The sequence below is a fragment of the Tenebrio molitor genome, chromosome 6 (genome assembly GCF_963966145.1).
Source record: "Tenebrio molitor chromosome 6, icTenMoli1.1, whole genome shotgun sequence".
Taxonomy (NCBI): domain Eukaryota; kingdom Metazoa; phylum Arthropoda; class Insecta; order Coleoptera; family Tenebrionidae; genus Tenebrio; species Tenebrio molitor.
The window spans coordinates 16,308,450-16,335,823 of record NC_091051.1 but is presented as its reverse complement, the minus strand read 5'-3'; the positions used below and the strand labels follow the sequence as shown (position 1 = coordinate 16,335,823).

Sequence of the window (27,374 nt, the reverse complement as noted above, 5' to 3'; positions counted from 1 at the left end):
TTTAGTGATGTTGGGTTCCAGTCGACTCACAAGTCGAGTTGCTCGGACCCTAGACCAGAGTACGTAAGGGCCATTGTGAGCTACGTCGACGGGAAAATCGTCGCTACGCCTAATGGGGGACAAGTGAGCAGTCGATTGAACAGTTTGGTGGGGGCCAACGGGTTGATGTTGTTGCCTGGCTCCATGATCCCCGCAAAAGAGTATCTGTCGCACATCATACTTATCGGAGATATTAAAGCTCGTTAGAAGCTCTTTCCACTTTCCGTAGTAACACGCTTTGAAGCCTGTTAAGAGTTTAACCATGACCTTGTGTCCTATCGGTGTTGGAGAATGTTTTACTCATGTATTTGATGTATTTGGATTGTAGTTTCAAGGAAAAATAGTTTCAATTTAACAGAAGTAAAAATTATTTTTATTATTGTTAAAGGTAACTTATTATATACAGAACATTACTGAAAGTGGTATATACACAGTACTGGAATAGCAATACGGATAATAATAAAATAACTAGACTATCAATGACTTGAAGAAGCTGACGGGATTAGCCCAGTGACCCTTTGGGGCTAGACTGTAGACATTGCAGGGCGCCCCCGCCGTAATCGCCACGTCCAGCACCCGCAGGGCGCATTCTGTCAACACAAGGGGTTGATACTCGATACATCCACTTATATCGACGGAAATATCGCTCCGTTCCTCTTTCCTGTAAACATTTCTTTGTTCTATCGTGTTTGTGTTTGCGTCATATACTAACGTGTCGAGTTTGGGTGGCGCGTGCAGTAATTCCGGGGAAACCCCCGATAAGCGTAAAGTGACTACTTTGATCCCGGTAGGAGCCAATTCCTGCCGGAGGGCATTGCTGGCTCCTTCGACGGCGTATCTGCTAGCGGTGTAGGCAACCAGACCGGCTTCCGCGCTCTCGGGAACACCGAAATTAATTAAACGTCCAGAGGTGTTGCGCAATAAACCTTGGAATGTTCGAGCGGTTCGCAGGACGCCCACAACGTTGGTTTTCAATATTGCGTCCCAATGGGCGATGTCCTGTTGATCCAGGCGACCCCTGTAAGATAAGCCGCTAGTGTTGATGACGGCCCACATGCCTGGAAAAAATCCACTTTTGAATAGGGGAAGTTCATTGTTCTTCCTTTAATGTAGGTAATGGAAATTGTGGCGAGCAAAGTTTCGATTAAGTAGGTGGAGAACTGACGGCAAGTCTGGAGCAATTCGCTTTGTGTTAAATTAATCACCAACGCGAAACAGAGGAGTACGGTTGGTTGCATAATAATACAATTATTTTAACAAATATGATGGACTGTTTAGATAGAACATTTGTAGGTACTGTCTTAAAACGCAATTAACGAAAAAAAGAATTAGTGGTAATGGAAAGCTCTGATTTATGATATGAGTTCAGCAGTGGAAATTTTTCCAATTTCTGACCTTGTATTGACTACAACGAAATGACGCCTCTATTTGCTAATGATATTTTTTGTTTGGCGTCTCTAGGGTTAGCAGCACGATTTGAATTAACTGATGTGGGTTTATTTGAAGATGCTTTAAAGAAAGTAAGGGTTCAGTCGTTCAGTCTAATTATCTGAACTGATGCGAGTAATTTTTCTTTTTTCTTTGTTCCAGTAATTTGATTTCCAACAAACGCAGTCATTGAGGGATATTATTGTTTTACTTAAGACAAACCACCCTTTGTTTCTATACGAACTAAAGTCTTGTCTAAATTTGTGGAGACTGAGCTTGACAGGTAGACTATTCTACCTCTTTATTATGTCTACGAGAGAAGTACCTGCCAGAGGCATTTAAGGTTTTTAAAAAGAAGATATTATCGTTAACAATTTCAAAGCAGAAAATGATGAAAACTGCTAATTCCATATTAACAAATAGAGGACAAGAGTTTATGAAGTTAAGTAGAAATCTGGGAGAATGAGGAAACAGAAGAAGGGTTTCTGAGACTGACACAGGAGTAACCAGACCATAAACATTAATAAGTGTAAATGAGAAAATAAAATAAAGAAGATACATTTTGGTTAGAAGTGGATCCAAGGAGATAAAAATTTGTACGCTAGAAGACGAAACTTTTTTTATTATACGTTTTTATTTACAAAGAAAAAATTGGGAAAGACAATGAAGACAAAGAAATAACGAAAATAAAAAATGATGTGTAAACTATCAAAATCACATTCAAATAATTATCATTATAGTGCAGTGGAGGCACACAAAGGCGAAGTGAGAGGACTATGTTAATTTCAATAGGAAGAGTAAAAACGATTAAGTACAAAAAATTGTAGGAGTAAAAGGAAATACATAATTACATACTTGATGAGAATCAGAAAGATCGGAAAATGGATAAGTAAATATATTTGGAAAATGTAAATGAGTCCAAAAGAAAAAAGTTCGTGCAAATAAAGATAGGTACATTTGGACGTAATAAACAAGCTGAGATAGAGAGACCCAGAATAAGCACTGACAACAAATTAACAAAAAAAAAAAAAAAAAACAAGAAAGGAAATCAGAAAAATAGCATTTTATTTTAATTAATTGTTGGAGTTCTTGTGTATAGATACTTGTGAATAATTCCTTATTTACTTTTCCCTGGTTATTATATTCTTTCTAATTTTTGTTGTTCTATTAATAACTGTTCGTGTAGGTAAGATCCTTGTATTATACAAACAATTTATCTTAATGCATTAACAGCGTGTGCGGATGTTTCCATATTCATCATGGATGTTACGCCAATTTCTTATTTATAATTCTAACAGAATTTAGATTTGTGGGAGTTAATAAATCATGCTGAAATAATGTCAAATTAAAACAAAACTGTTCGATCTGTCAATTAGAAAAACAATAAATTGTATCAAAATGATAAGAGTCCAAACAATAGTTCGTTAGTTGGTCATTAACTCATTAAATATTAAAGCAGACTTCCGTTTCTTGTAGTTTTAGGGCGATAAACACACCGTTCAATAATTCGCCATTATGTAGTGCCATGACCCGCTAGTCCAAACATTTCTATTGACACACTTTAACCCAACACGTTTAACCAAATTTACCATTGCGTGTGCGTATGTTTACGAGCCTCCCATCACAATCCATTCATCAAACGTAACCCGAATACCCACAAATCGAAGGCCGTTCTTTTAAGTCACCATTAAAGCTTCAATTTCCGCAATTCGTCGATAATCACACTCACCGTCTTCGCCTGCGGGCAGATGCGCCCTGATAATATCCACCGCCTCGTGCAACAAATCTTCTCTTGTCACGTCCAGCGGCAGCGCTACCAGAGCCCCTTGACACTGTCCCGTCAAACTCTCCCTGTGTTTCTGCCACGCTCTGATGACCCTCGAGGGGACGGAGTCGTCCGGTGAGCCCGAAGAGGCCCCGTCTTTCAAGCCGGCGAACACCCGGAAACCTCGATTAGCCAAATGAACTGCAATCTAATTAAATCCAGTTTAATAGGGGTCGAGAGCGAGTAAATCAATTTACTTGGAGGCCGACGGAATTGTCTGCAGATGTGACCAGCACGGCTTTTCCGCCCCCGGGAGTGCTCCCAGAGGCTTCGGGGCCGTTGCCGACGCGGATCTTGCACAAAAGGTACAATAACAAAGCTCCGGCTATGGAGAAGAGGGCCACGAGCTGAAGGGCCAGTACCAAAGCTGTTTGTTCGTCCATTTCGTATATCTGGAACATTAAAGTGTTAGGTGTCAGGTTTATTGCAAGAATCCAGTACGAAGGTTAATTAGAATAATTGGAACGAACACGAGCTCAGTGATGGTGATTAAAATGTTTTTTAATGAGTGGCAGGTTTTTGCAATTTGTCCAACGCTAATCGGTAAAATGAGAGTGATTAAGGGTGTAATATGTAATATACAGGGTGAAATTGAAATGCATCATATTATGTAAACCATAGTACCTACTCAATAAGTGAATAAACCGAAAATGCAGTTACTAAACATTAAAGTCCAATTTAACTTAATTCCATCCCGAACGAGACGCCTCTGGAAGCTCTAATAAATCGAAACATGATTAACCGTAAAAACGCTTTAAAAACAGTCTCAAAACCTTACTGCGTTGCTCTTTTATTTCTTACTATTCTTCCTAACGTGATATCAGTGGCGTACTCAACTTTTGTGATTATTATTGATTTATAATGACCCGGGTTTACGACTTTACTCTTTGTGCAGGTAGTTCAGAAGTATAGCGGGCTGCCTAATAACCGAATTTTTTCCATTTCGTTGGAACTTTTATTTTTTTTTTCTTCCAGTCTAATTTGTCTCTCCAAAAACTGAGATAGTCGCCCTGAAGAGACGGTTCTTCTGAATCCAATGCACTTTTTAAATCGCCTTAAAATGAAAAATTGAGCAAAAAACCTTATTAATTTTTTTAAAAAGAATAAAGCTATTTTTCAAAAAACTGGGCCAGTCTCCCCATCAGATACGTTAATATTTAACAAAACATATAGTCAGCATAGATTCAAACATAAAACTCTGGAAAAATAACATAAATGCGTTTAGGGATTTTTACCATTAATTAGCCAACCACTATCCAACAGCTGTTCCATAGTATCAAGTGTATCAAAATACATACATATGTATACATATGGAAGTGGTTCCGAGTTTTGCAAGAAAATAAATTATGAATTAATGGCCGATACCCGAAACAGTCTAGCAAAAATTTTACAAGAGAATTTAACATAAAGAAAAAACATGACGTCAACATGCCTGAAGTCTATTGAGACCTCCACGATCAAATTATTGCTAGAAAAATACTTCTGCGATACTTGTCAGAGATTTGAAAAGAAAAACTCTTCATGGATGGTCAGACAAGAGAAAAACATTGGAAGAGATCCAGATGATGGCTGACAGATGGCGAGAAAATAATCCTGAAAGTCTCCAACTAGAATTGTTTCAAATACGTGCTTTCAAACGCGAATGGAGGGACAACGAAAATTGGAAATTCATTTATTTAAGGACTAAATTAATAACAATATGTAATGGACAGGGAAAATAGAATATAATCCAATTTTAACGAAAAATATTTTTATTGATCCCTAAATTTCATAATAATTTTGGAAATTTTACCTTTTTAAAGTTGATATTTTCTAATGAAATATGTTAACAAACTCCAGTCAATCCTTAAGTAATCAAATCAGAATGTAAAAAGCGGCTTACATAAGAACAAGCGCATTTCCTTGATCCAGTTTTTTGTTTCGGTGGAGAGTTTCAGTCTAATATTACATATTAATGTTAATACACTTTCTATTTTTTCCGAAGATATAGAACGAAGTAAGCAATACCATATAACAACATTTCACTACTACATACTACATATACAGTGTATCACTTGTCAATTTTCCAATAAACATATCGAGGGTGTAAAAAATCAATATTCAATTTCATTCTTCCCCTAAAGGACACCCCTATGGCTAAGTAATCGGAACAATATTAGGGATGCAGCATTGTTATTTACAGTTTTCGCTGATTATTGCGAGTATCATTTTACCAATTTCTGTTACTGCTCACTTTATTTTATCTTGGGGTGAGAAATAAATTCATTATATTTCGACCCCAACAATTTTAAATAAAATATTTCTTGTAGAAACTGAAAAGCGGGTTTTATATCTAGTCATTGCTTAACAACAACACCACTTTTATTATGGATCTTTCACATCAGTAGGCACAACTATTTCACTTCTTCTATGTAAGAAACAGTTGTTTCAATTATTAGTTTAATAAACCAGTTTCATCCATTTCTCTCCACCAACTCACTTTCTCTGACTAAATCCTATCTCGTAAGAGTTTCATTTATGAAAATCCTGGGAGCTCATGTTTTATATAACCTGCCGCGATTGATTGGTCTCTAAAAAAATCATCCAGGTGCCAATTACCAAAACTGTCTTTTCTCTTTACGCATCTGCAACTCACGTCTGTTGACAATCTCCTCTGCGTGAAACTGGGGAATCAGTTTTCATCCATCATCCACCCAACTAAAACTGTCCCGGAGTTGGCAGAGTAAGCGACACCTGATCGCTTTGTCGAATCCAATCGACTTTAATGGGGGAAAAATCCACGTTCGCTGAAAATTGCCCTCGATAATTACGCAATGGACACTGACATGAATTTGATAAACCGGTTCGCATTTCCAAGCTGGACAGACAAATAAAAGTGAACGTAAAGTACCTCTAGTATGAAGAATTAATTGGTTTCAGAGTTTTTGCTTCGCTGAAACGAATACGATCAGTTCAGCGACTATGTTCACATTCGAATGATATCAGGAAGGAGTGCGGTTCCGTTTATTTCGTTTGACACGTCCGAATAACAGGTCTGTGAAACTTCACCGAGTGTGAATTTAACAGGATTCTGTAACAAAAACCATTCGATACACTTGAAGGTGTTCGAGTAGCAACAATACTGCTCATAAATAAACCAACAAGCCCGTGTTGTTGTTTTGCATAAATTGCGAATTATAGACCTACAGGATACAGTTAAAAGTTTTGAAAGTGAATAGATTAGTCTTCATAAATTATTAAAACCGCCCGAAAGGGCACATTTGCATTTTTTTACACGAAAAACACATCGCACTTTTTCGACTACGACGTTGTGCAATTAATTTTGCATACATTTTTCTGTTATGTAGCGCCTTAGGGAGTTCAAGCTCTGTGAAAGTCGAGTGGCGAGCTGAAGGATCATCAATCGTTGATATTTCAAATCTATTAATAGAAATTACAAAAGAAAAAAAATCTTTCAGTGAAAAGTGTTATTATCGTGTCTACAATTCCGACTTCCGCTTTAGTCGGAAGCGACATCTATTGATATTTTGCTGGAAATAACTCCCTAGATTTATTATACCATGCCTTGGTTGGCACAGGTTCAATTTTGCAATATGTATCTATAAAAAAATTAACATCGACCATGACAGAATTCTTATCGTAAAGTTTATGGCAAAATGACGACCCTGGATCGGTATTCATTTACATAGATTCGGTTTTAAAATGATTTTTAAGTAAACCTGTTACACAAGTCTCGTCTACTGATCTTTAAAAGACGGTTATTGTAATTAATTAACATAATTGAAAACTAGAAGTTTTCGGTTTGAAAACGTGCCGCGACTGTTAAAATTGTCAGCGGGAAGAAAAACGTGCTGAAAAACTTTTAAAAGAGGTTTCCGATATCCTGAAGTTTAATAGAACTGAAAAATGAATTGAAAGATAGGGACACTTGTGCCGTTTGTCAAAAAATTGTTAATAAAAAAATTGCTGCGAAGTTTTTGTCGCAGTTGATAAAAAATTTAGGTAATATCGGTTTTATTCGTGAGTTAAGTCATGAATGAATGATCTTCATGTGCTTGCAACATCTATTATCAAACCCTAAGCACATTGTTGTAAACAAACTCTCTTAACTTTGTGATGTGTAGACAAGGACGTGTACAAATCACCCACGTTGTAACAACAAATCCATAAATTGGTAAATTTGAATATGATAAACGGTAGAGTTGATTACATTTAAGAGTTCATCAACGAAACAATATGTCAAATTAATGGTTTCACAATTTATTGAATTAATGATGAATTGAATGAACATAGAGGGTTGAACCGAAGTGACTTCATTTGGATATCCATCAATTATTATACTATGGCGGACAATAAATTTAAGCCGGCAAATTTCTGACATTTCAAAAAAGTCAATGCAAGCGACCATTTACTGTCATTATGACTGATGTGTCAGTTTGTCAAAGCGTTTCCTTCGCCTTTTTCTTAACTTACAGATCATGACGCACTAGCATAACTGATTTGTAGTAGCACTTCTCTCTAGGGCACGCTTCTTTTTCCAATTTTAATTTTGATTATCGCTGTCACGATGACAAGAATGACAAAAATCGAAAATGGGGTTAGTTGAACATAATGCCAGCTTCACATTTTGATGTCAACTCAATGACAGGCCGGCCTAAATTTATTGTCCGCCATAGTACTTGTGGGGAAAATTAATTTGATTCAAAAAGATAAAAACTCTAGGAAGGTTGTTAAAAGAAAAGTGGGTCTAGTGTTACAGTTTTTTTTTAAATTTCGATTTATTTTTATTTTTTAATGTAGTCTCCAACAACATGTACAGCCGCCCGCAAAAGAATCGAGCCGACCCTCTGCAAGGAAATAATCACCAATCCATATTTCGACAAAGGGACCTGACCACTGTCATAAACTCATAAATCTAATCTCCAATAATTTCAGACAGTTCGATATACGAGGGCAGTACCATTAGTTTTTGTCTTTTATTTAAACGGTGTTGACTGGCAAATGAAAAACTAGAGTTTCTATTGTGCATTTCAACGTTTAATAACGAATATATATATATTTCTTTATTGTTATACGAGTACAATGACGTTTATTGGTTAAAAAATCGTATGAATACGAATAAGAAATAAACAAAAATAAATGGACCAAAAAGATTTTCGCTTATAATAATTTCCAAAGTGAGTAGATTATTATCGGAAATTTACACACGAACGAGTTGAATACAACGTTTTGTTGTTCGACGAATCCCTTAAAGGCTCCAATCATTCAAAATCTTTAAAATTAGTTTGACGTTTCGTTTTGACAAGTTGTGACATTTATTAAAAAACTCAAATTCTGATAGTGTCGAACAAAAAAATGTACTATCGCGGCCAAAATACTTTGGTCGTCACTTTTTGACCCTTCAAATGTAAATAAAGTATTAATGTCAATATACATGACAATTTCAAATTATTCTTGTCAAAAATATGGCATCTTCAGTTTTTGATAAATTTAGAATCGTCTTACTTACTTCTGAAGGTTGTCTAAACCGCGACCATGTGGATCTTTTGCTTTTGAACTCTGCCTCCGCAGCTGGGATTTACCCCACCCGTATGACACTGATGGATTAAAATAATTTTGACAAAAGTAAAAAATAAGGTTAAACATCCTAAAGCTTGCTTTACAATTGAATATCATTTATGTCATATTGACGACCAAAGTATTTTGACCGCGATAGTATGAGAAAATAATCAAATGGTTTTTTATGTGAAAAATTTTCCTTGAAAATCTTTGATTGTTTATTGCTTTAGTTCATCTCAAATCTTTAAATAAGAAGTCACTAGAAGCCAAATCAAAGCCGTATGGTGAATACCTTCATTTGTGGATGCACTGCATAGACTCTTGTTTAGACTCTGATTGTGATTACGTTGATGTATTCAGAGTTTATATCCAACGAAAAATTACTTCCGGATTATCGGCAAACCAGAAATCTGCCTGCATTTGATTTGCCGTGAAGGCTTTCAATATTTTACTGATTTCGTTCAGCTATCTATGTGAGGAATATAATTCGACGATTTTCAAGTACATAGTGCATACCACTTCTTCTATAAATTAGTGTTTGCTTCTTTGGTGACAGTTGTTGCTGTATCCTTTATGAAAGAGCCAGAATCATCTTTGTTGCGGAGAATGGTGCCCGTTCGGAATAAGTACCGAGAAATCCTGATGATCAATTTTTCTTGCAGAGTTATTCTCCTTCACAAGATATTTTGTCACAGTTCTATACCTATACCTATTCAAATCTATACAGCGCAAGCGGTGCACCTGACATGATGGTAATTGAAGGAATGTGTAGAATCAATAGTAGCATTAAAGTATAAGTATATTACGTTTTTATTGTAAATACATACAATTAAACAAAGGAATAAAGTTGAATTTTGTAAATAAGTATGTTAAATAACATAAAATTATGCATGAAGAAATTATGTATTCATACTCGTATAATAAATCTGTGCAAGAATGTTCAAGCTCTACTTATTTCGAAAATTTGTTGTCTTTAGTAACAATGCGAGTTGCTACCTGTTATTGATTTACCTACTGTTCAATAGTTAATATTATACACAAGGACATCAAGGTGAATACTTTGATAACAGTAATCACCGGTGATTATAATGAATTTATTATTAAAATTTGATCAATTCTGTATTATTAATTCGGTTATTAATAACTAACAACTGCTCTCTCTATAAGATAGTACATAATATTAAAATTTAAAGGTAATTAAAAATTTGTTTAACATAAATTTAGCAATAGCAAGTTAACTAATTTCAATTTGTTAATTTAATAATCCTGTAAGATTAGGTAAAGTTAAGTCGTATTATTTAATTTTCATTAAATTGTTATTGAGAAGGCAACGAAAATTAAAAAATTCGATATCTAGGCAACAAAAATTTAAATAATTTTTTAATTTAATTTAAATATGTAATAAATAATAAATTTAAATAATCCAATCTTCAATAATTTTACTATGTATCTACTTCGAATTTTTACATTGTATGTGAGTTTAATCAATGCATCAATACATATTGAGCCGGCTATGACTTCATTATAAAAACCATTATACAGTGTGGAATAAAATGATTTACATGTAGTTACCTTTAGAATTTTTGCACATCTAAATTTTCCTGTACCGCTCTACTTTTTTTTTCGAAGTGCCGAACTATTAGATCTGTCAATAAACGTCATCAATCGAATTGACAATTGTTACAATTTACTAAATTGAATTAACAAACGTTGGTGGCCACTTTTAACACTAGCTGTGACTTGCTTTTTTTAGCTATTTATTAATTTCAATCACAACTTTGCATTCATATCATCCCTTCGCAATAAATCACATTTGGAATTTGGATATATATTTTGAGGTTAGACTTTCCTTTTTTTTGTAGAGCGGCATTTCGTATTTTTACAAGGGTAATGCAAAGGTAACTAGATGTAAATCATTTTATTCCACACTGTATAACCAGCTAAATTACCTGACATATTGCTATATACAGGGTGTTTTTGAAACATACGAAAAGAAATACTGGTAATAACTGACGATGGGTAGAAATAATTAATAATTGTTTTTCATAATAATTGTTGCGGATGTTACAGCCCATCATGGACCTCAGCGGGGTGGGGAAGCAACGCCCACTCAGGGGTTGGACGCTACCTACCCCAACATTATAAATTTGAAGAACATTAAAAATTCTGAGATTCTTGTCTAGACTCTTATCTCGATTCTTCAAATCTTCACTCGTTTCTTGTCGCGACTCTTGTCGTAATTATTGTCTCAAATTCTCGTTAACAATAGTGTAATTCAAGTAGATTAAGGGCCAGTTTACAGAAGCGAAATTAAGTTAATCGTAATCAAATGCGGGATTAACTGAACACGTGATCAGATTGAACCAATCGAAGTTTCGGATTCGTGGGTTAATCGCGCATTAAAATTTAATTCGAATTAAATATTTAATTATCTTTCTATAAACTGGCCCTTAGTGTTGAGTTTTAAATAAACAAAGTTCAAGCAAACTACATATTTAATTGGTCATCCATTGTGATCCTCAACAACAAACTGGTCATCCATTGTGACCGCAAACATCTTCATCTATCGAAATTGGTCCTTCGATCATCGATCATCCATTGTGGTCCAAGTCATCAGGAAACAATAATTCTTTTCGGTTTCGAGATAGAATTATCTAAAACATTGTTGGAAATTTCCAATACGCTACTGAATTAAAGGTGATTTAATGTAGTCCTAGTTGCTTAGCAAAAAGTAATTATTATTAGGTATATGATAAAATAACAATATCATGTATCATTGTGCGTTTTATTGGCACCATTCTGTTTCAAATGCAATTAATGAGTGGAATTTGGATTGACATGAAATGTGGCACAAAGGGAAAAAATGTCAAAATGAAGCAGGAAAATTTAATTTTTTATAGAGGTGTTGAAAAAATATGTTTCTTCAGGAGTCAGGTCAGGTCAGATCATGTGGATATTTGACTCCCAGGGCCAGTGGCTTTTAAAAGGGAAAAAAAATAACAACTCTGAGAAGTCAGTTTTAGTGATTCTAGAACCCAAAGGTAACAATAAAGAAAAAAAAGTGGTGGCCCCGAGAAAATGTAAGAAAGAAAGGGGCGGCAGTGAAGGTGTGTTATTATCACAGGGTATTTTTTCTGTCCCTTTGCAAAATTTAAATTTCAGCGCCAACTTGTCTTGTCACATCCACTCTCATCCACAAAACGTTTTATTGGTTAAATCATTCTACTTGTTCTAGATCCAGTGGGACATTTGCTATAAAACACACCCATTGACACGAATGAGAGTGGAAAAGGTTAATTTATCTCCATCAATCCAGATGATTTTTTATACGTGTATTTCTAATAAGTCCTGTACGTAATATTTACAGACAGTGTGTAACAAAAAAAAAGTGCCTTTATTTTAACTGGTAATAGGACTCATCTACTACAACGTGTGTAAATAATTTTTTTCGAAAACAAATTCTGAGGTGTTTTAAAAATTAATCTAAATTTACTTAAGATTTGCTTACCCGCCTATGGAATGATTTAAATCTAACATTTAATAAAGAAACAAACGAAGGAGATAACAAAATACAAAAAAAGAAACGAAAGTGAAACCTCTTTATTCATGAAGCGTAATTTCAGTAAAAAACAATGAATGAAAAGTGCAATACGAAGGGAATAAAAACATAAATTTTTGACGATTATTGTTTTAAAAACGTGGAAGTGAACGGCACGTCAAAATAAAGGGGGGGACATATGGCAATTCAATTTTTCAAATTCCAAGAAACTTTATTTAGAAACATTGTTGTAGTTGATGAGTACTATTACCAGTTAAAATAAATGCACACCCTAGATATTTAAACACATTTTTTTTCAACTTTTTGAGTAGATTCCGCGACGCACAAGATGTTGATCTGTCTGGACAGTTTTGTTTGAATCTATCGGGTGTTCATTTAATATTCTGGTAGCATTACCTATGGAAATATTTTGTTTCTGTGAAGGCATGTCGTCGTTTCAACTTCCCGTTGGTAAAATTAGAGTAGAACTGTCAATTTTGACATTTGAGTTCAGACTGTTTGCTGGTGTTCACGTTAGAGCAGAAAACGTTTTGATTGAAAGTTATTTTCGCAATTGCAATGGTTTGAAAGTGAATGGTTCGTGGATCTACTCCGTACAAAACTGCTTAGAAGAGTTTATCGCCCAATTTCCCAATGTTATTGTTGACGGAAAACCTTCGAAGATAACCTGAGCCGGTGTGTAAAGTTGTTTTATGAAACTGGAGGCGTTTACCGAAGAAAATCCACAGGTCAGCCGCTAAAACGCACTGCTGCAGTTAGAGCTCGTGCCAACTCTCATGATCGATGACGCAGAAACCAAAATGCGTACCGACGCGGCTGTACTATTCGAACTAAAAACATTGGTACTATTTTTTCACACTTTACAGATTTGTGAGCTAATTTATATTGCTGTTTATTTGGCGACAGGTCTCTAGACAATGTCGGGCATTCTAGTCCAAACCGTTGGACAGTGTAAAATGCAAATTTTGCGCTACCCTGAAAATTTTAACCAAACGACAGACGTTTTTAGGTTTCACTTATCAAAATTGGGCTCCGCCTTCGCGCAGCTTTTGTCAAGGTCATCGATCATGAGAGTTGGCACAAGCTCTAGTGCAGTTATTGAAACTGCAAGAGAAATAATGCAAAATGCTCCCCACACTTCAGTGCGTCAGTTATCGCAACGCAACGCACTGAACCAGTGGCGTAGATAGCTTTTTGCTTTGGGGGGGGTCCACGTACTTTTGCATTAAGTTTTTGGTTTTCAATGTAGTTTCCTACTTATAACACTAGAATATTAAATTATCACAATACGACTTGAAGGAACACATGTTTATTGTTTATACTCATGTTGAAAAAAAAAACAAAAAAAAACCCAAAGAACAATTTTAGATCAATATTCCAGCACGGAAAAAAATCGGCAAAAATTATGCTGTTTTAATTAAAAAAGATCATAATTTAAACAAATACGTACGTATAGTCGCGATCATTAAATTTTGGTCGTCAATGTCATTCTTTGACGCAATTTAAATGGTCCATTGTAAAACGGTCGTACCTAAATGTCATAACCTATCATCATGTCGTATGACATTAATTTTCATTTTTTTCTCATTTTTTGACACTTTGTTGACGTGGGCATAATCCGCTAGGGATTTTTTTTTTTAATTTGACTACCCAAATTTTGAGATGACATTGACGACCAAAATTTACCTATTGCTCGCGACAGTACATAGGTAGGCAGGCAATGTTCACGTTGTTTTGGCATAATGACAGGCCATGATTATTTTTTTTAACGTCGGACACACTGTTTGATTTCTGTCACTAAAGTGCCTGACATGCGGACCTATTAAAATGAACATAACATGTTGCTGAATTTCTCGCGATGTCTGAGTATTCTTCTATTGCAAAGTAGTAAAACTAACAAAAATGCAATAGACATTGACGCTATTTAGGTATAACCTCAAACTTAAAAAAATATAACATAATTCAACAGACAGCGTTACTAAAATTAAATGCAAAATTTCCATGGCCTCCCATTAGGCCAAAACTTTCTTTCAATTTTTAAATCGTGATTTTTTTTCAATACTTTATGTATAGGTACAGTGCATTTTTTTAACTGTTGCCAAAGGTAATTGCATGGTAAAACTTATACCCCCTCTTAACTTTTGTTCAGATGAAAATATTCAAACCATTTTTGGAACAAAGTTGGAAGATTTTTTAAACTAAACTGTCGAAAAAGTTGTGAAAAAAATATTTTAGTATTTTAGTAAAAGTATTTTCTTGCCACTATCATTTTTAGCAGGCTGAAATGTTAGTTAACTTTTGTCACCTTCATTTTAAAAAAAAGTATTATTCAGTTGTGAAAGAATATGGATGAACTCTGGGGGGGGTCCGGACCCCCTGGACCCCCCCCTTATCTACGCCACTGCACTGAACCTTATGTTAGAAAGCAGGAACGTGCCATAAATTGTTACGAAAAGAAGAAGGTAGACATTTCCAGTAGCTCATTTAATAAATTGATTAATTTGTGCGTGAATTGTAATTGTGTTACTTTTTTTATCATAATTCGTGTCATGCTGTTATTTTTTAGTGAGGTTATGTCGTATTTTAACGCTGCGACATCCGTTTTTCAAAACGAAAGATCTCCATAGGTGATGCTACCAGAATATTAAATGAACACCCTTTACATACTTAACTCAAAAATTAATACATCTTTACACTTTGCACTTTACTACTTAGCTACTTATTTTTCTTTTACAACACTTCAGTAGTCGACAGTTGTGCAAGCAAAGAGTTATCCGAACTTTTGGAGAAACTTTCAACTAAAAATGCAGCCTGATATTCGCGTAATCACAACAGGCAAAAACTAGTCTTCCACTATTAAACTCTGTATTTGATTGTTGCAGCCAACCTTGATCCAATCCTTCATTCAATTACCACCCCTCTGCTAACTCCTCATACCAGGATAATGCAACCATTTCACACTGAAAATTATCTGTACACACAACACAATTTACCTTGTAATTTTCCAACTTCTGCACAAACAACGCGTTAACATTTTTTCGCTTTTAGTGTTTCAACAGCGACTTTCTTCGACCTAGCCGTACATAAAAATTTTCGCTTTGTCGGAGTGTCATACGGAAACATCACCTGCGGTAACTTTCTCCAGAAACGCGTAGGATCATCGTCGATTATTACAACCTTCACCAATTAATCATTCGCAATAGCTACATGCCGTATGGAAAGTCGCTCCAAAGTAGCTTTTGGTGATGAGTGTTACGCAAAATCTAGGCTTCAATTAAGGGGCCACGTAACGCGACCAAAAAACGACGTATTGTGTATTTCAAGGATGTCTGACAGAGCTTGAAATGGTGTAGAAAATTTGGTTTTTGTGTGTAACGCAGTTGCGGGGAAGGAAGTGCCTTTTAGGTGTTGGCGATCGTCGTGTCATTACATTAAATGCTTCTTCTCTATTTAGATTCGGCTAATTATAGACTTCACATCTGGAGTTATGGAAGATTTCTTGTGTTGAATAGGCAGGGCTGCAATAATAAGTGGGTGCGTGTGTGGTAATATAGTTTCAAAATTAAACGAGATCAAGACGGGTTCGTTTCCACTTTACGTTTTCTAAAGATTAATTAACTGTGAATTTACTTAACCATATGCAACACACAGATTTATTCAAGCGGGGTTAGTTTACACATGCAACACGACCAGGGTACTAATAATTATTATTCACATCAATAAACACGGTTTCACTTCGTGTCAACCTGATCACATTTCACCGGTACGGTCCTCGCAGACGGCAGCTTTCATACTGTAATTAGTTTTTGTTATTGCAAATACGTGATGTTTATTGAAGAAACACAAATCACGAAGAAATTAGATCGCAGGACGTTGTGGTTGCGGTCGGAAACTCAATTTTTTTCAATTACTTGCGACGCAATTAAAAGCATGAAACTGTGCGATTTAGCTTTGTTGTTATAATTATTTAACACAGATACAGCACGGATGAAGGTTACGAAAATTACTCACTTCCGACATCACAGGCCGTGGACATCAAAGAAACAAACTCAATCCGACTTCTCGCAGGAAGGAACTGCGGATAACTCAACCACAGCCGATCAAAAGGTGGATTAATTTTATTCGCTAAAGGGTTAATGCCCACCGTGACAAAAACACAAGCCCCGGGAAGCAGTTTTCTACGTTTCAATCTCATGGACGATCGATAACTCCATTACATTGTGGCGTTTTGATTACCAGCAAATACGCAGAATTACAATGGAATGAAAGTGATTTTGAAACTGAAATACTGCTGAATGATACGCATTTCACATAGCCTTGAACACAATTCTTCAACAATGCGTCTGAGACAATGATCATTTACAAAGAATTATTCCTGACCTAGACGCGCTCCTCGTTTCTTGATGTAACACTATTTTTCCGATCAAGCATTTTGTCTGCATCGTCGTTAAGAACAGAAACAATGGAAAAACTTACTCCGTTAGCACCAGGAATGTCCATTTATTTAAGCGTTGAAGATACCGTTAATGTCACACAATTTTCACCGTTTTAAAGAATGCATCCGCTGCATAGCTAGTCTGTTGCTCATTATCTGTAATTCAACTGGAGTGTTGCAGTATATGTAGGTATTTATCCTTAGAAATTGTATACTTATATCTAGGAACAATGTCAACAGAATTAATTGCAGACGTAATTATTATAATCAATAGAAAGTGGTAAAATACCATTTGGATGTAAAATAATAAACGCAGCGCGGGTCGGTAATTATTGTAAGGCGAAGTTGCCAAAACATCAAAATATAAATAATGATAGAGTTTCCAATAGCACGCGGCTAATAATTTGTTTTCAATCTTTGCACACTTAATTATTTTGGTTAATGTTATAGTGGATGTAATTATCTTTAAGAGGTAGGTTCCAAATAGGCAAAACAGCTTTCATTTGTACTACTTTAGCTACTGTGATCGAATAAGCTACTTCTGTACTCGGTACTCATTCGACTACTGCTGATTGGATGACATAATAAGTACTAATCAATATTTATTCTATCCTCGTACATGCCTATGAATGTTACGAGTCGAAAGTACTGGAACAAAATATTTCTTTATTGGGCAATATAAAGGTGCAAAGCAAAGAAACAAACCGATCATTATGATTTTCGATCAGAGTAGGGTTTATAAAATAGTATATTGTAGATCAAGAGTTTGCTTAAGCCACGCGCCTACGGCTTGTGGCTCAATTCTGCAAACTCGTGTGAAATCGAATTTTCAACACGTGGTATACACGATATTTTTCCGACGACCACAAAAAAAAAACGCTAATATTCGGCATCCCTTCAAGCTGTCGGCCAATCAGATTTCTCAAATTTTTCATTGTACACGGTTAGGCTGTTCGTTCGTGTTCGTGTTGAAATCGTTTGCAATTTTAAATTTTCACTAAGGAAAAACCATGTGAAATGTGCCATATTTCACAGTGGTCGTCTGAAAATGTATTTTGTTAGTGATTGACCTCTTAAAAATTATTGTAATTCTGATTAGACAACTGATTATGTATATTTAAAATTACTGATTTAATTATTAAATCATTTGAATGTCCCAAAAAAGCATCTAGTCATGGCGTCAAATTCATACAAATACAATAAGGGGGTGAATGAGGAACTGTAGCAACTAAACTGAAAACTAAAATAAAGTGAAATTTTCACTAATGTACGGGGTCATTATAAATGATTGTCTCATCGCAGTAGGCGTTGATGACGTACTTGAATGTGCCGCAAGCTTTATAACATGAGTGAGACTAGCATCGCCGATAGGTAGCGCTGTTGGCGGTAGTGTAAATTTGTCTACTAGTTTGTCTAACGTTGCGAAGCTAGCGGCACATCCCACATTTGTGTGGGTTTTCAACGCTAACTGCGATGGGACAATCATTTATAATGACCCTGTAGATATTCCTCCCTTTGAATAATTTAATTTTTATTAAAATAAATGTTCATACTCTCTGAAGCCTTTCATTGTATTCTAACTGAATTTTGTTCGTTAAAATTTATTTTAATAATAGTTACGCAGACTCTTTTATTTTTCATTACCGTACGAGGAAAGTCGGAAGTTTATTCTTACAAACACAACTTACAATATTTTTTATTTGAAAATTTATAAAAAAATGTCCAGGCTGTCCCATCTAAGACTTTGAGGTCTTATATCTCTATTATTTATGGACCGATTTTTATGAAATTTAACAGATAGATAATTTAAAGGGTGAAGATTAATCTCGCGTCACACAAGTGACAAGTGACGTCTTAAAAACGCCATTTTAATTACCTTTATTTGCGAATTAAATCGTTTAAGGATTATATATTAAACTGCAGAACAATCAACAATGGCTTCTGTAAAAATTCCTAAAGGTAATCGTAGTATGTACAAGAAAAAGAAGAAAAAACGGCGTTAATTTTCCAAAAGGTATTAAAACGCGCACATCCATGAAACAAATGAACATCATTGTGAAATTTTGGACATTCCTGCAATTCTTGTTCAAATGTACCACCATTTGCCTCAATTTGCATTTTTACAAACGAAACCTAAAATGATTGCTAACGTTTATATCGGGTGACTGACGAAAAACCTTTGACGCTGTATCTTCCTTACTTTTTATGCAATTTGAATAAATGACACATCAAATGAAATTATTTTCAAAACACTTCAATATCAACTAAATTAAATTTTTTTCTTGCGTCCAGTTTTGTAGGTACAGATGAAGATCAACTTGTTTTTTTTTTCAAATTGCACTGTATATTTTTTTTTCATTTAGTATTACAGAGATTTTTTTCTGAATATAAAAATGCAAAGGAGTTAATGTAGAACATTTAAAAATCAAGTGACCAAAGTAAACAACAAAAAAGTTTATTTTAAATGCTCGGAATGACTAAGTGAGCGCTGGATATTTGTCAATCACGCCATTTCTCAAAACAGTGTGATAATAATCATGTTGTTGTCGAAGAAAATTTCCAAAGACGATTTAGTGTTAACGTATGGTGTGGCATTTTCGGAGATAGATTTAACTAGTGGGTCCTTTTTTATTAATGGCAGTCTTATGATTTCTGGAACGGCGCAATAACTAACTGGCCGGTTAAGTCAAGCGGTGCTATAAAAACGCTAGAAAGTAACCAATCACATTACATGATTTTTGTGTTTATCGGAGAGTTAACTAACTGGTCCGATAAAATCGTTTCCAGAAACCGGGCCTTAATCAAGCAAAATATCAATATTATCAAAGGAAATAAGAAACTTTCTGGATGAAATGCCATTCCATTAGCAGTGTTGAATAGAGTCGTGTTTCATCAGGACGGCGCCACCCACCAAACCACATTTTTAAATCATCATTTTGGTGATCGATGGATGGAAACTTACGGACCTACTCAATGGCCGCCTAGATCCCAGATTTGAATCCATTGGATTTCTTTCTGTGGGATTACATTCGAAACAATGTGTATTTGCCCCACACGAGAAGAGTTAAGAAGAGGATAGTGCACGTCTGTGAGGAAATACCCCCAAATTTTTTACTGAATGCAACGATGGGCGTTTGTCGAAGGTGTCGACAGTATCTGGAACAGCATAGAGGCACTTTTGAACAACCAGAATAGAATTTTTTTTGTTTATAAATTTGGGGTTACTTGATTTTTGATTTTTATTTTTTTTTTATTAAAATACATTTGTTCTTTCTTTTAATGTACGGATATTCAGAAGACAATTCTCTATAAGAACGAATAGAAAAATATATATGTACACTGCTGTGCAGAAAAATCGCGTAAAGTCCTCCTCTAGAAATAGTCAATTTTGACTTAAATTGTAAATCATTTTACAATAGGACAGCAAACCGTCTTATAACTACCATAATACCCTCTAACTTTATTGCCCCTTTGTTGTGCAGTGCCGACTCAAGGAAGAGCAAACATCAGGTAAAGTAACAGCCCCTATTTATTTATGGAATTATTTATGGTAGTTATAAGACGATTTTCTCTCCTATTGTAAAATGATTTACAATTTAAGTCAAAATTGACTATTTTTCGACGAGGACTTTACACTTCAAAAATCAAGCAATCAAGTTTTCCAGTATTTTGTGCTTTGTAAATGTGGATTTTGACATTATATTTGTAAATAGGTTATAAACTGTCAGTGAGATTGTCACTATTTTATGTATTTGTTATTAGGAAAATGTAACAGTTGTTTGACACTGACAAATAAAACGTCAAAACCCATCTAGACCGACTTAACACACCGAAAAATAGGTGTTCGCGATTTTTCTGCACAGCAGTGTACTCTAATTTGAAAAAAAATCAGTTGACTATCGTCTGTCAAAAAATTGATGTGTCATTTGTTCAAATCGAATAAAAAATAAGCAAGATACAGCGTCAAAGGTGTTTCGTCAGTCACCCGGTATATGAAGATTTCAAAAAATCGAATTTTTGATCAAAAAAATTGCCGCCATTATTAATTAATAGTTTTGATATAACCTACGTAGTTAATAAGGCGTATCTTAGCTGAAGCCATCGGAATTCGTTCAAAATGACACCTGAAATGTCAAATGTCAAATTGAAGCTAGGCTAAACTATTCCAGGATAGCTGTAACTGATCATATTTGAACTCCCTTTTGACACAGTTTCTTCCAAATTCATAATCCACATTTTTTACTAATCTTATTGTAAGGACAAAGACAAAATTAAAATCGCATTAAATCTTTGGGAGATGTGGGTCCCACTCAAAAAAATCTGTTTAAATCTGAGCTTCCCCACGCTGTATTCTTCACGAATTTCACGTATGTATTAACGTACGAAAGAAAATAGATATTTATGAATCATTTAATTTTTCATCATGTAGAAATACAACAGTGATTACAACCACACATTTCATAAAATAACGATTCTGATAAAACTTGTTAAAATTCTAGTGACCTTGTTAGCATTTGGAAATAATAACATTCCATTTGCATGATAGTGATAGTACAGGTGAACTCCGTACGGTGATAGATTGTACGTTTTTAAATTCTAGTTCCAAAACATAAAAAAAATACTAAACTCTCCATCTCAATAGTTTCACGTTATGAAGAAAACCGTTGTATCCCTGCAGATTCCCGCCACACGACTCTCGGGGTCTGTCTTCTGTCAAAAAACGTACAATCTATCAGAGTACGGAGTACATATAGGTACTACCAATTTAAAACCACGTAATATCTGATAGTCCGCTTAATCAATGAATAATTTTTTGGGTCGTACGATCTTTTTATATTAACAAATGTCAAATTATTTGGGCAGTTTATAATTTTCCCATTTCGGAACTCGCTGACATTCATTTTTAAATACAAATAAATCAAGTATAACAACTCTTATGTAAAAAAATTATTGCAAAACAACTTCCACTACGCTTTTGTGTTGGAAATCTTCTTGCTCTAAGTTGAGTTAATTGTCACCAAAACACAGAAAAGCATCAAGAAAATCGTGACGATATTGTTTCATGTATTACTTAACACTTTTGTGTTACAGTACCCATTGTTTTTATACAGGTGTAAGAAAAATATTTGATGTAGGTACAATACACTATCCAGGAGTTTAAATCTTGTGGTAAAAATATTTAATAAATAATTTAAAAACTTCGTCCCTACAAAAGAGAGACTCGTGTACACACAATTCTTTCGAAATTTCTTCTTTTGATGTATTTTTCCGTTGTTCTTGGAGCCACCTGGCGCGCTAGCTCCAAATCGATACAAGAGAAATTTTCATTCGCTTGCAGCAAGTCTATTCCTTCTACATTATTGATAGATTATAAATTCACACACAATACCACACACGCAGCACGAAATAGTTAACATTTCACAATTTTATTTATTATGTGAGGCTATTTATGCACCTACGAATGTTATGAAGAAGCAGCAAAAAATGTAGCACAAATGGTAGCACCGATTTTATTAAATAAGTATTTCACGGTATTGTGTAGGCATTGATTGACACAATTTGAAATTTAATCGCCAGGACTACGAAGACTTAGACGTACAATAAGTAGAACCTTCACACATTCCGCAAGTTCTTTTCTAAATCCAACCCGGTTCAAGGTTGGTCGAAGGAACTGAAATAAAACCATTTGCAGGCGTGATCTGTCCACCAACGGAAAATACTCCTGTTTGTTTCGTGTTACCTGATCGGAAATAATTTATTTCGACGTTTGACCCAGTTTTTCCCAAATATAGGTACTCTATCCACAGAAAAATATCATCAATTCGAGATGCTGTCGTCTATGACAAGTAATGTTTATTCCGTCCTACTTGTTCCAATAAATTAATTCAACTATTCACAACAATTACAATAATACCCACCTCGAACAGCTCACAATTTAATTAATTGCACTTATGTTCTGATTATGATAATTTAATGTTGATGAATAGAAATCGAAAAGAGTTTCGTTTCGCTTTTTACACTTTAGCTAGTTTCCAAATTTGGAAAAATCTTAATTCGGCAAAACGGAGAGAAATCAGAGGTCAGCTCTTCACCTCTTGTGTTAAAAGATTCGTCAATCGAACACACTTTTCTCGACGAAAGTTCTGCACTTTTCTCTTAATTCTCCAGACTCTCAGGGATTTCGGAGTGATTTGAGTAAATATGGGCGAGTACTGGGAGCGTCTTAGGGCCAGCCTTGAACCGAGTCATAAGGTGAGGTGCTAATCACCTAGGCCCCAAACTGGGTGCTGCTCGAGCGGTTTTAAAAAATTGATAAGGACACTCACCCTGTATGTATAAGTTTCCAGTGGTCTTAATCCAAACTAGTTACACAGCATTTCAAAATTGTTCACTTTACAATTACAGAAAGGTACACATTTCTGAAATATCGTCTACACGCGACGAAATACTCAACAGTTCACATGAGCTGTTTCGGAAAGACTGTATTGTTATCGCTGCAACTTCGCTTCGGAATTACTTCGGCGGATTTCAATGCAAGACTGGCTACGACGGCGAGAATCGAGACTTGAGATGCCGGCTGTAGATTGGTATGCCTCTTGGGTAAGGCTTGTAATACTTTGATGGAGCCTCGAGTTTACAGTTAAATGTAAAAGCCTTTAGGGATTTCTTCGGCTGGGAAATTTAAACGAAATCACGCCGTTTCGAGCCATGTTGAAAGAATTAATTATGAGCTGGCGTTGTACCTTGGATGATTAAATTGTAATTAACCTCATCACGCTAATTGAGGTGTTAAATAAGACACCGAGTGGCAACAGCTGATTTGCACTGGTCGCAGATTTAATTGTTTCAAAAAATTTCATTTCAAATAAGTACGTACCTATGTACAGGGTGATTTTGAAAGTTGTGCAGATATTTTAATCACGAGCTACTGGCTTCATGTAGAACTCGGAAAAAATGTTTAAAAAATTCTATGTCAAAAAATAAAACATTTATTTTTTGAGCTACAATTTTTTTTAATTGCTTTTAGTTTTTTACGTTGTCCTACAACCTCGTAGGTAAAATTTCGGCACATTTTAAAAATACACTGTATATCATATTTTATAAAACGTACACCAATGCGGTTTCCTTGTTTTAAAGCATATTTCCTATAGGAAATACGCATTGGCGTACATTTTATAAAACATGATATACAAGGGTGTATTTTTAAAATGTGCCGAAATTTTACCTACGAGGTTGTAGGACAACATAGAAAACTGTAAAAGCAATTAAAAAAAAAATTGTAGCTCAAAAAATAAATGGCATTTTATTTTTTGACATAGAATTTTTTAAATATTTTTTCCGAGTTCTACACGAAGCCAGTAGCTCATGATTAAAATATCTGCACAACTTTCAAAATCACCCTGTATATGAAAAATCCCCTGTTGTAATTCAGCGAGGTAACGACTCCAAGAAGACAGGTAAATTTACGGCGAAAATAAATTTACGAAGTGGAAACTTCAGTTTTCAGAACTTGGCACAACGGAAAGCAGTTGGTCGCGTTGATGAATAACGTCTGTAAAAATCTCGACCCTTGCAGTTCACCTCTAAGGAATTTGTTTTGGGATCAAGATTTGCTTGAACAATAACTGACAAATCTTGTATCCCACAGTTACAAAACAACAGATTGTAGATCACGAATACTTTGTAAGTCTTTTTAATTTTGTCTATCAAAATGTGTTCCGTTTCAGTTCATTTTAGTTAATTTAATTGTGCAATTTGTTTGCTGGTTCTTAACAGGGCCGCGGGAACCTTGTTCTTGGGTTGTTCTATGTCGGTCACCGAAAGGCAAATCACTGTTTAAGAATGAATACCTAAATCTTGACAATCGAAATGTGAACTGAAGCAGAAACAATTAATTGTGGGGCCACACCTGCAGCTGAAATTCATGGTGACGGTTCAGCTGTAAGCGAAATATTAACTTTCAGCTGTCTCGGAACAAGTCAAGAAATCAAGTTACAAGTCAGGTTTTTGTATTAACGGTTTTAATACCGATGAAGTTAATAGCTTTTATTGGTATGTTCAAGGTCAGCTGATACCGACGTTTTGCAAATGCCAATCCTGTTTATCCGATTCAGCTGAAAGAGAAATTTTTCTTGAGTGGTTTCGCACTTTAGAAAAGATTTTATTATTGAAAATATAATCTACCTATTAGAAAATGTCAGTTAAACGTAGGAGAAATTTACTCAGGCAGATAATATTTCTGTCACGAAGACGGAAACGGATGTGGTACGAGGAAACTGTCATATTTATTTTTCATCACTCGTGGCTCTCCAAACTAGGAAAACTTCTGCACTGCATTTTGTAATCCCAAAAATAGCACAGTTGTAAAATATTGAAGTAAGCTGTGTAATCAGTAATGTTGCTTTGCTATAGTTGGCGCGGCGACTCAATGGAGTAATAAACTGGCGTGATCTTCGCGTGAGTTTCAGGGGATGGGTTCCTATTGGTTAAAGGGCGCGCGCATGCACACACCCGAAATTTCCATCCATTCTTAAGCTTGTTTGACACGATGCTAAATTTCGTAGTAAATTTGTTAGAAAATGAGAGAGACCCTCGACAGGACCAATGAACGATCAGGATCATAGTCTGTCTTTGTCAGATCCTGATCGTTCATTGGTCCTCTCTCATTTACTAGTAAATTTTCTCAAAAATTTAGTATCGTGTCAAACAAGCTTTAAAGTAGCAAAATTTAAATTTCCCACAAAACTCAAATTTGGCGAGGCAGAGTAAATGAGGCTTTTCATGACGTCACTACGAACTGTGATGTGTACACTCGTGACTACTCTACTGGTTCGGCGCGCCAACTATACAACACTCAGTCAAATAGACATGTAAAATGTTAAATGTAGATATTTGCAATGAACTTGAGTTGTTACATTATTTGAACGGTTACAAACAATTTCTTTTGAAAGTTTTTTAGACAAAATATTAAAACAAAAGATTTCTGGAAATTTTTCTCATGGTATGTTTACAAAAATATGTTTCATAATATATGAAAAAAAGTTGATCATTTCAGGATAATTAGGTAATCAATAAAATTTGTCTTTGCTCTAGTCATTAGTCATTTCACTCATTTCAATATTAAATTGCCTAATAATTAATATATTTCTTAAAGTCTGGCTTTAAAATTACATCATTCAAGATCAAGAGCAAATATAGACACTAAAAAATGTTTTTCTAACACTATTATCTTATACTGTTTCCATGGTGCATTTGAGCTCACACCTTATGTTTCCCATAAAATACGCTTTTCTCTATAAGACACGTCGTCAATAGCAACGTATCTTATAGAGTCATAAAATACGCTCACACACATCATTCAAGTAACATTTTATTCATCATTTTTACAGTAATTATCACAAAAGTGAAAAGTACAATTATTGAATTGGAATTGCCATACTAGCTTCGTACTCTTGTTCCTAACATCTTCTTCTTTAACTTCTGCTGTTTCATCCAATGCAAGTGCCCGGCCATCGAAAATGGCAATCTTTACATTTTCTTCAAATGATTCTTGCCGTAGTGTGAATTAACTTTTAATGAAGTTCTACACGCTTACCCCATATCAAGAAAAGCCAAAATGACATCTTCCGTTACCTCCGTGATGCTTTTTTTTATTGTTCCGGCCTTGAAACGAAGCATACACCTTTTCGTATGCACTTTTAGACTTCATTGGTAACAAATTGCCCCTTTTTTCTTATTTCTTGTGGAACGTTTTGGCACATTTCAACGATGAAAATTGTTTTTTTCCAAATTTGTTGATATTATTACCATAGTACCCACGGCAACCTCCGCATTTTGTGTATTGTGACCCGCCTCGAATAATTTCTGAATTTATTAAAATTTCTGATAAGATGTTAGTGTTAGAAAAAATCTTGAAGACAACGCGTGTTTTATAGTTTAAAAATCTCGATCTATTAAATCCTCGCTCCCTGCGGTCGCTCTGATTTAAACTACGATCTCGATTTTTAAATCGTCTATAAAACCCTTGTTGTCTTAATAGCTATAACTTGTTTCAAAATACATATTTAGAAAACTTAAAAACTGATAAAAATGTTGTTTAAAAAATGCCGTCCTTAGAAATAATGAATGTAAGCTATGTGATTTATAAAGCATGACTTTGACAAATGGGTATTATCGCTAAATTAATATAGAAAGTTTCTTAGAACAGACATATTCTAAAGACGAAGTAATAATTGCATTAAAACTTTGGTCTCACTAGGAAGAATTCAAATTTTAAATTTGAATCTTTAGAAATCATATCGGAAAATGTTACTGCACATTTTAAACATTTAGATTACTCACAAAGTTACAACATGTAACGGAAAAGATTGTGGAAGTTCTAGACATTTTGTGAGCTTTGTGAGCTATCTGCTCTTAGTCTCAGATCTGAACTTATTGCTGGCAACTCTTATTTCGTCAAAATTGACCGCAAAGTTGTTAATTAGGTTTAAGATGTGCAAATTTCTGTTAGAATTGTCACAAAATCTAAA

At 34.9% G+C, this 27,374-nt stretch overlaps 2 protein-coding genes across 4 annotated transcripts in view; one reads left to right on the top strand and one right to left on the bottom strand.

Moving 5' to 3' along the window:
- Positions 1 to 396, top strand: part of LOC138133749 (gephyrin-like) — a 45,511-nt gene extending 45,115 nt beyond the window's left edge. For both annotated transcript variants that reach the window (XM_069051701.1, XM_069051700.1), the window contains exon 10: positions 22 to 396. In XM_069051701.1, coding sequence (XP_068907802.1) covers positions 22 to 246 — 225 coding nt within the window. In that variant the 3' untranslated portion in view covers positions 247 to 396. The remainder of the gene's footprint in view (positions 1 to 21) is intronic.
- On the bottom strand, positions 390 to 23,421 carry LOC138133751 (D-beta-hydroxybutyrate dehydrogenase, mitochondrial). Of its 2 annotated transcripts, none has more exons than XM_069051705.1 (5): positions 23,172 to 23,421; positions 3,490 to 3,684; positions 3,197 to 3,440; positions 752 to 1,097; positions 390 to 700 (listed from the first exon to the last, which is right to left on the bottom strand). In XM_069051705.1, the coding sequence occupies exons 2-5, from the start codon at positions 3,673 to 3,675 to the stop codon at positions 508 to 510; spliced, it is 969 nt and encodes a 322-aa protein (XP_068907806.1). In that variant the 5' UTR covers positions 3,676 to 3,684; positions 23,172 to 23,421; the 3' UTR covers positions 390 to 507. The 2 variants fall into 2 exon arrangements, with proteins under 2 accessions (XP_068907806.1, XP_068907805.1); XM_069051704.1 differs by lacking the exon at positions 23,172 to 23,421 and adding an exon at positions 16,422 to 16,441.
- Between the last annotated feature and the right edge of the window lie 3,953 nt (positions 23,422 to 27,374).